Raw genomic sequence first — 10,212 nt, 5'->3', positions numbered from 1 at the left:
TCGTCATCTTTGTGTTCGTGGTATACACAGTCATCACCGCCCACATCAACTCCTGGATCATTCGCCACGCCACTTCCTTCTGTGGAACCATCTCGAATGCAGTTAATTTTTTTTTCCACAACGCCATATGTCAAGCTCCCTGATCCCGGGAGCAATGCATGTATCAAGTCTATCAGAGAAGTTTTCTTGTTTCCATTCCTTGATTTGCATTTAGATTTCCTCAAGCCATCTTGGTCAAAAGTCTGGTGAAGTTAGCAAGTTTGCGAATAGTCGCATTTACCTTGTGGTAGAGGTAGGATAGTTAACAACACAGTGGATAATGACATATCTAGTTACATTTTTTTGTCTGTTTCATGGCGCTACCTCGCTGACGAAGGAAAAAGCATTTATGTAGTATAATGATAATAGTAATGATATAATTATATAGTGAAATTTTATAGGAAAATAAATTTAAGTTAAGAACTGATAATCATCTATCTTTTCAAGACAAAATTAGGATCAGTCACCCTTCATTCCTCCCTCGTCCAAGGACCTTCTTCTAGATACTTCTACAAGCCTGCACTCCCAAAGAAAGCTTCGACTAAACTGATACCATTAATAGTGTAACACCTTGATGGGGCTCATATGTTCACGGGTGTCTAGAACAAGCATGATGAACAGATTCAACATCTGGGTCTGCGACGCTGCATTAATCCTTTGCGTGTTCTATCCTTCATCGATTTCAGGAGTGCCTGAATTTGAGTAACCCCATCAGAAAGCGAAGGACGCTCCCCTGCGACATTGTTCAGGCATCTGCTGAGCCAGTTTCTGAAATGATCGGTTGTCTCCTCTACCTTCAGTAATTTGGTGGCGAGCTGTGCAATGCTGTACACTTCAGAGCCTTCTGTGCAATTGCCACCGCGTTTCATCTCTGGAGCCAACCAGGGGAACTTGCAGTCGTGCTCTACGCCCATGTCCGCGTACACTTTCTTTCCGATTGAGGTTGCCAGTCCAAAGTCTATCAGCGTGACATCGGGTTTCTCCCTTTCAATGTTTTTGATGCAGATGTTTGCCGGTCTTATGTCGTTATGGCAGTAGTTTTTCTTAAAGACAGCCTGTGTGATTTTAATCACCTTGAGAAGGACGTACGCGGCCTTCTTCGGTGTCAACAGGTTATCTTTCAAAGCTTTTTTCAGGCTGATGCCGCTATATTTTGAAACCACCTCACCGGTTTCGGGGCAGAAACCATACAACATCTGTCGGCCAGGGCCCTGGTTTGCCTGAAGTCCATTCAGTTCTTGGAGGATGGCGGAACTGTTTCTTCCTTTAAGAAATTTCTTTACGACAATATCTGCATCAAACGCATTTATCTTTGAGCAAGAGCCGTAACCCCCAGCGCCCAGATCTTCACTACGGCCACATCTCCTCATTACTTTAAGGGTATTTTCTTCGATGAGTCGTACTCCCTCGCGGTTACACCACTTTCTCATAAGTTTCATTGACTCGTTTTCCATTACTAGGTTAGGTTTATGGGAACGGGCAAGTAGACTGAGGACGTTCCCTTATATCCCACATGTATTCCTTAAATCTAGGGAATTTTGTATAGGCTAGATATATATAACTTGTAGTGGAGTTAATGGACCGTGTATAAATGCTTATGTCGACGCCACTAAGAAATTCACTTGAGGTGAGGTTTTGTTATGATGCTACAAAGTTACTTCCTGCTTCTTGGTGAAGCGTAGCGAAGATAGAGAAGGGGTCCAGAAATTATCTATTGATATATAGTGGTGTTACGTGTGTGTGTGTGTGTGTGTGTGTGTGTGCGCGCGCGCGCGCGCGAAAAGTTTCATGATTGACAAAGGGCAGGCTGTAGTGAAGATTAGGGTATGTGAAGATGACGGTTCAGTTAAGAAGTGAACTTTTGGTAGTCAAGATAGATATACTTGATGGCATTTGCAGTGAACAGATTGGGGTGGTTGAATGTGCGTGGATGTAGCCAAGATGAAAAAAAAAGGAGGTATTATGTTTGAGGAAAGAAACCTGGATGTGCTGGCTCTGAGGGAAACCAAGCTCAAGAGCACAGGGGAAGAATGGCCGTTTAGAAACGTCTTGGGTGTAAAGTTAAGGGTTGTTGAGAGTTGAAGAACTAAGAAAGGAGTAGCATTACTGCTGAGGCATGAGTTGTAGGATTGTGTGATAGAGTGTAAGGAAGTAAATTTCAGATGGCGAGAAATGGGTAAATATTGCAGTGCTACCTCGCTGACGAGGGAAAAAGCGATTATGTATTATGATAATATGATATATATTATGTAGTGAAACTATGTGAATATAAAGGTTAAGAACTGATAACTCTGCTTCCATGGTTCCATTCACTGCCAAGTCCACTTCCAGATATCTAAAACACTTCCCTTTCTCCATTTTTTTTTTCCATTCAAACTTGTATCCCAATTGTCTTGTCCTTCAACCCTACTGAACCTAATAACCTTTTTCAAGACAAGTTTGGGATCAGTCACCTTTCATTCTTCCCTCGTACAAGGACATTCTTCCAGATACTTCTACTAGCACAAGCCTGCACTCCCAAAGACAGCTTCGACAAAACTGATACCATAAATAGTGTAACACCTTAATGGGACTCATATGTTCACGGGTGTCTAGAACGAGCATGATGAACAGATTCAACATCTGAGTCTGGGTCTGGGACGCTCCATCAATCCTTTGCGTTTTCTATCCTTCATCGATTTCAGGAGTGCCTGAACCTGAGTAACCCCATCAGAAAGCGAAGGGCGCTCCCCTGCGACATTGCTCAGGCATCTGGTGAGCCAGTTTCTGAAATGATCGGTTGTTGCCCATACCTTCAGTAATTCGGTTGCGAGCTGGGCAATGCTGTACACTTCAGAGCCTTCTGAACATTTGCCACCGCGTTTCATCTCTGGAGCCAACCACAGGAACTCTCCGTCGCGCTCTACGCCCAGGTCCACGTACACTTCTTCTCCGAGTGAGGTTGCCAGTCCAAAGTCTATCAGCGTGACATCGGGTTTCTCCCTTTCAATATGTTTGAGGCAGATGTTTGCCGGTCTTATGTCGTTATGGCAGTAGTTTCTCTTAAAGACAGCCTGAGTGATTTTAATCACCTTGAGAAGGACGTACGCGGCCTTCTCCGGTGTCAACAGGTCTTCTTTCAAAGCTTTTTCCAGGCTGATGCCGCTATATTTTGAAACCACCTCACCGGTTTCGGGGCAGAAACCATACATCTTCTGTCGGCCAGGGCCCTGGTTTGCTTGAAGTCCATTCAGTTCTTGGTGAATGGTGTTAGTCTCTGTTCCTTTAAGGAAAGTTTTTACGACAATATCTGCACCAAACACATTTATCCATGAGCAAGAGCCGTAAGCCCCAGCACCAAGACGTTTAATACGGCCACATCTCCTCATTACTCTGAGGGTATTTCCTTTGATGAGTCGTACTCCCTGGCGGTTACACCACTTTCTCATACGTTTCATCGACTTGTTTTGCATTACTAGGTTAGGTTTATGGGAACGGGTAAGGAGACTGAGGACGTTCCCTTATATCCCACATGTATTCCTTAAATCTAGGGAATTTTGTATAGGCTAGATATATATAACTTGTAGTGGAGTTATTGGACCGCGTATAAATGCTTGTATCGACGCCACTAGACAGAAATTCACTTGAGGTGAGTGAAGCGTAGCGAAGATAGAGAAGGGGTCCAGAAATGATCTATCAATATATAGTGGTGTTACTGTTACGTGTGTGCGTGTGTGTGTACGAAAAGTTTCATGATTGACAAAGGGCAGGCTGTAGTGAAGATTAGGATATGTGAAGATGACAGTTCACTTAAGAAGTGAACTTTTGGTAGTCAAGATAGATATACTTGATGGCATTTGCAGTGAACAGATTGGGGTGGCTGAATGTGCGTGGATGTAGCCAAGATGAAAAATAAGTGAGTGAGGTAGTATGTTTGAGGAAAGAAACCTGGATGTTCTGGCTTTGAGGCAAACCAAGCTCGAGAGCATAGGGGGAGAATGGCCGTTTGGAAACGTCTTGAGAGTAAAGTTAAGGGTTGGTGAAACTTAAAGAACTAAGAAAGGAGAAGTATTACTGCTGAGGCATGAGTTGTAGGACTGTGTGATAGTGTAAGGAAATAAATTTCAGATGGGGAGAAATGGGTAAATATTGGCGCTTACGCATCTAGTCATGAGAAGAAATATCTTGAGAGGCAAGTATTTGGGGGTCAAATTGGTGTGTCAGCAGTTTTGGTGCACAAGACCGGATATCGGTGATTTGTGATTTGAATGCGAAAGTAATGAATGTGGCAGTTGAGGGTATGATTAGTACATATAGGGTATTCGATATTGTGAATGAGAATGAAGTACTTGTAGATTATTGCGCTGAAAAAGGACTGGTGATTGGGAATACCTAATTTAAAAAGAGAGATCCTCAAGTACACGTATGAGTGGGAGAGATGGGCAACGTGCATTATTAGATTACGTACTAATTGGTAGGCATGTGAAACGACTTTTTGATGTGTGCTGAGAGTGGCAGCTGGTGGAATGTCTGGTCACTATCTTGTGGAGGCGAAAGTGAAGATGTGTAGAGGTTTTCAAAAAAGAGAAAATGTCGGAGAAGAGAGTGGTGAGGATAAGCGAACTTGGAAAGGAGACTTGTATGAAGAAATACTAAGAGAGATCGAGTGTAGAATGGCAGGCGAGAGCAAATGAAGTGAGGGGAGGGGGTGAGGAATGGGGTGTAATTAGGGAACCAGTGACGGCATGTGCAAGGAGTGGGCCAATTAAAAATGGTAGTGATTGGTGGGATGAAGTTAAGTTGTAAAGAGAAGAGAGAGGCGTTTGGACGATACTTACAAGGAATACGTTTAAATAACTGGGAGATGTACAAGAGAAGGTGGCAGGAGGTCAAGAGGAAGGTGCAAGGGTTGAAAAAGAAGGCAAATGAATTGGGGTGAGAGCATCTTTAAACTTTTGGGAGAATAAAAGGAAGTTTTGAAAGTAACGTGCGCAAGTCAAGAAAACAAATAGGAGCATCTGTCACGACGAGTTAAATAAGGCGAATTGCAGCTTGAATTACCACTTGACTATCACTCTTGTAAGTCAAGTAGAATAGTCAGCTTGCATAGTTTTTTTTTTTCCCCTCTTGTAGTTTTATAATTTGGGTGATCAAAACTGAACACAGAATTCAAAATGTGGGCACCGATGAATTGTATAAGAATGAGCGTGGTTTTTGTAAATATAATTTCGAAAGTCTTACCTATGTAAAGAAGTCTTTTACATCTTCTGTGCACTGCTTGCTTCGATTTAGGTCTCCAGAGATTTTTACGCCCAATTGCTTCTTCATTTACTTTCCACTTTGATATTGAAATTCATTTAACACATTTGAGCCTACTTCACCCGTTTGACTGCGTCAGTTCAGTGTACTATATTTTCTGGACAACATATCCCCCAGCTGCCAAAAAAAAAAAAAAAATAAAGAAGATCTTGCCGAATGAAATGATTGGATTACTGGAAATCGTGTATGGGGTATTAGTCATCGTGCTTCTGAGGCCGTCTTTGATATGCCTTGGACACGACTATCTCTTCTTACAAGAAGCTTAGATTCCTACGATCCTTTCCTCGTACTTATCCACAGTCTTCCAGTTTTCTTTACTGAAACACTAACTCGAAGATCTTTGTTGGCTATATTTCTCCCGCCGCTCTCACTCTCTTTCTCACTCTTTTCAGAAAACTGTTGAATCATCCCAAAAGCAATCTCGCTTTTTGAAAAACTCTCAGCATTTTCAAATACCTTGTGTCACATGCAGTGTGAGTATTTGCAGCGCAATCAGCGGATAGTGTCGTGTTCAATCAAAACGAAATGAACCATTGATATTGCAAATGTCAAATCCATCGAAAGATCTAATGGTTTTTATACCAACTAATAATTGGCAAACATGTTCGCTAAAAGTGATTTCCCCTGACAAAAGCTTTTAACGTTGTTTGACATACGTTACACATGATAGCAATAAAACGATGAGAGAATTCAATTAAAGAAATGATAGCGCGATATCAATTGCAACAATATTTGTAAAAGATGAATCTCCGTCGAGCTCCACCAGTGGCTTGCTATGAAAACCTCGGCTTGTGTAAAGCTGACATTGACGAGAACATTGCAGAAAATAGTTGGTGAGGTTTTCCCTGAGGTTTTACCATAAGTACATAGGATGCGTACAGGCTTGTGTTGTGTTCACGTCTGCGTACATTTGGAAATCCAAACAAAATGAAAAAAAAAAGAATGACACGGTTTGATAGACGTATGAGTATAAATCTATTATCACTGTCATCATTACTATTATCATTATTACCAATATTGCTATTATCAGATATGTTGAATTTAATCGTTAATATCAGCATTATATCTATTCGCTTCGGTGTTGGTGTGGTAGTGTTCCACGGGAAATGGATTCGAATTGGGGGGGGGGGGGAGGTGTCATAGGACCAAATCTCGTCCAGTTCTAAATTCATCATCCTTTCTTTGGTTTGTAGAAAACTGGGTTTTCAAACTTTGGCCTTGCCATCCGACAGGTAGGCCAAATGAAGAATCATCCCTCTAAGGCTGGGGTCTTCTGTTCTTGATGCTACCTCGTTCACGCGAGAAAAGACTTGTGTTGAATCTCTCTCTCCCCACACCTTATACACAAGAATCGCAAACTATAATCAGGCACACCCACACGGTTAGGGAAATGTATATATATTTTTTTCTGTTTTCAGTAATACATGTTTATAAACGTTGATTCGACAATGCAGCTGTGTTGGGAGCCCCTTTTGAGAGGATCTTAACAAAGCTTCATCCAAAATGGTTAAAGACAAGTCGGGGTCTGAATCGTTCTTGGGAACAGAGCCTGTGTGGACGAAGCCAGGAACTGGTAGATAAAAGAGAGGCAACTGTAAGGTAATAAGTTCTGGGGAAGTTGAAGACGAGGATAAAGATGTTTCGTTGATATCGCTACCCATACACTGTCCAACATGGCAGAAGCGCCTTACTCTGTCCTTCTCGAGTTACTTCGTTACTCTTAAGATTCAAGATTTCTTTTCTTTTTTTCTTTTTCGTTACTCTTAAAGATTCAAGATTTTTTTTTTTTTTTTTTTTTTTTTTTTTTTTTTTTTTTTCACCTGTATTTGCCGACCCTGAGGCAAAGAGTATACCACTATAACCTCCTGCACTCGACTATTGGATATCTTATGAAGAAAATAGTTATCAAAGGCATAGTTATAAAATTTTCTACTTACATTTTCGCTGATGTAAAGTCTTCTATGAAGGAACGAAATGACATGATAACTATTTTGCATGAACTGGTTGGTAGATAGATGAACAATTGTATAAAGTTTTAGACAGGCTGGTAGAGAGATTGAAATACAAAGACGGCAACGAAAAGGTAAAAAAGACAGACATGAGAATATAAAGTGGTCAGTTGAGAAGGAAACAGCAGCAGACATTTACAGCAACACTCTATACTCAAGCCGGAGTCTATGAGGAACATACAACACTGATAATGAAATATTCGGGAAACCGAACCAACTGGAGTTTATGAATCGTCGAAGACAGTATCTTATTGCAAAATCCGTTCCGAACAACGTGAAGCAGTTTCGGATCCCATTATGAAACTCATCCCCCACTCCTCCTCCCGAAGACCGTGCTGGGTCGTGTCTCTCCCTTCGCTGACGATGCTATTGAGGTGAAAGTTGGACACTAACGGTCTCCTTCGGATTTCGCTCTGCCTGTGTTCGCCCACGGAGGTAATGAGGAAGGCGGGGTGTACTGCTTGGCCGAAACTTACAATGGAACCATTTCATTCTTCTCCCTCCCCAGATGGTGTAGAAAACAAACAAAACTTACAACGGCGCTATAAAGTGCAGAAGATTTCGTTGAAACTGGAGGGAGAAAAAAAAAATGGTGTCTGCAAATTCTACCATCTCATCTTTACGTGAACATGAGAGATACGAGGGCATGATTCCGAATCAAAGTAAATATAAATGAAATTTGGAGATAAGTCGTTTCATAAACAGAGGACACGAAGTTAGATATGATAACGACAGTAGGAAAAGACCAGAGATATAAGAAATGAGCTTATCACAATCCATCCAAGAACGTTGCGTAATAAGATAGGGTAGTGCATAATCTGAGTTTAAAGAGTTGCGTTTAAGAAAAGGACAAGGTAAGGGGAATAAAGCTAACCAAAGTAAAGACTAATTGGCCGGGTGTGATAAAACGAGCAGATAACGGATATACGACTTAATGGAAGCAATACTGAATATGTGCGATTGCAAATCTAGAAAGTATTTCATTTATTTTGACAGTCGCAATCGAGATGCAGAGGCTTCTAACCTTGTAAACAGATCGTGGTAACTGGTAGCTGAAGAGAGCAACTATATGATAACACAAGTGATGAGAGTGTCTCATACCTACCATTGTCACAAGCAGCCTCGAGAGAACCCACTAGTCTGCTGCAGTTTTGAACTCCTTTGTACTGCTTTGTATCATTATAATAAGGGTCTTGTCTTGCTACACTCTTCTGTGCCTTTGTTCCTTTGGCTCATCCAATTGTCAGTCCCTTGTTATTGGTTGAATACCTTCTGATGTTCGCTTGTGTATGGTTTCCTTTTGTTTCCTTCTGCCAGACACTAGAAGGTAATTTTACGTCGTCATCTTTGTTTCATATGAGGTGAGACGAGAGGAGCCAGTGAATGCCTTAATCAAGGCTATTTCATTAATACCACACATACACACGTGTGTGTGTGTATAAATATATATATATATATATATATATATATATATATATATATATATATATATATATATATATATGTATATATTTTATACTATTCGCCATTTTCCGCCTCAGCGAGGTAGCGTTAAGAACAGAGGACTGGGCCTCTGAGGAAACATCCTCACTCGGCCCCCTTCTCTGTTCCTTTCCTTTGGAAAATTAAAAAAAAAAAAAAATGAGAGGGGAAGATTTCCAGCCCCCCGCTCCCTTCCCTTTTAGTCGCCTTCTACGACACGCAGGGAATACGTGGGAAGTATTCTTTCTCCCCTATCCCCAGGGATAGAATAATATATATATATATATATATATATATATATATATATATATATATATATCATACATCTCCTTGGCCTAAGCCAGATACCCAGTTCTATCGACTAGCCCCTAACAGGAAGAATAGCTTAATGAATCACTGACCCAAGTTCCTCAACCAAGATTAGAACCAGCTCGGGCCCGTGCTGGTGTAGAGGTCAGATAACCTTTCATTTTTACGAGGAATGACTGGAGCCTTGAGTGATGTGGTACGCGTCTTGCAATCTTCTGTAACTCAGGTTGAAGAGCAAGGCGGCTGAAGCCTTACAAGCTGCAGCTGCTCCCTGTAAACCTGTTATATATATCTGACGCCATCGACTCTGACGTCATATGAGTTCACGACGTCGTCGACTCTGACGTCATAGACGTTGACGTCATAGTCTTTAACGTCATTTAACGTCATCGCCTCCGGCGTTGTAAACCCAGGCTGAACTTGACTTCTAAGGTCATTTTGCCATCACTTGTCATAGTGTTATAGACTCTAGCTTCACCAACCCATCCACCACGCATACAACTCGTGATCGAGTTTTATGACTAAAACCCTTTTTATTTTTCTATATTACTGCCGTCGGCTCTTCCCCTCTAGAGCTATAAGGTCATGACCTTTGATTTGACCTCACAATTAAGGGTGCACGTCGATCAAAATGTAACTACGGGAAGTGACGTAGTACCACTTACTCCCTTACTGTGTTTCAGTACCTACATCTTCCTCAGGTCCTTAGAACTATAACCATTTTTTTTTTCATTTTCTTTCCCAGTTCAAATTTCTCTTAGAGGAAAGTATCCGCTTGTTTCTTAAAACTGTTTATCCAGACGTCTCTTTATCGATCGTACGGGACGTGATTGTCATGGTTCACACACACGTACCAATAATAGCAGTATAGATCAAGAAATATACTCCCAGATAATGTAAAGAGATACGCAAATCGTCAGCATTCGATGTATATGGAAAATGACTTTATTTACATATAAAGAAATGGTTATTTTCTTAAAGCAATTAATTGATCAAGTGTTAATACCATTGACGTGCATGATCAAGTTACCCTATTCAATCCCCTCCCTACGCGAAATGTGGCATCAGTAGTATA

At 41.2% G+C, this 10,212-nt stretch overlaps 1 protein-coding gene across 1 annotated transcript; it reads right to left on the bottom strand.

The window, feature by feature from the left end:
- Window positions 1–2,654: 2,654 nt before the first annotated feature.
- LOC139754410 (uncharacterized) lies at window positions 2,655–6,002 on the bottom strand. Its single transcript, XM_071671688.1, has 3 exons — window positions 5,994–6,002; window positions 5,668–5,793; window positions 2,655–3,443 (listed from the first exon to the last, which is right to left on the bottom strand). The coding sequence occupies exons 1-3, from the start codon at window positions 6,000–6,002 to the stop codon at window positions 2,655–2,657; spliced, it is 924 nt and encodes a 307-aa protein (XP_071527789.1).
- Window positions 6,003–10,212: the final 4,210 nt, after the last annotated feature.

This window comes from Panulirus ornatus, chromosome 17 (assembly GCF_036320965.1).
Source record: "Panulirus ornatus isolate Po-2019 chromosome 17, ASM3632096v1, whole genome shotgun sequence".
Classification (NCBI taxonomy): domain Eukaryota; kingdom Metazoa; phylum Arthropoda; class Malacostraca; order Decapoda; family Palinuridae; genus Panulirus; species Panulirus ornatus.
Note: the sequence above shows the minus strand (reverse complement) of the source record. Positions and strands in the feature narration are given on the sequence as shown.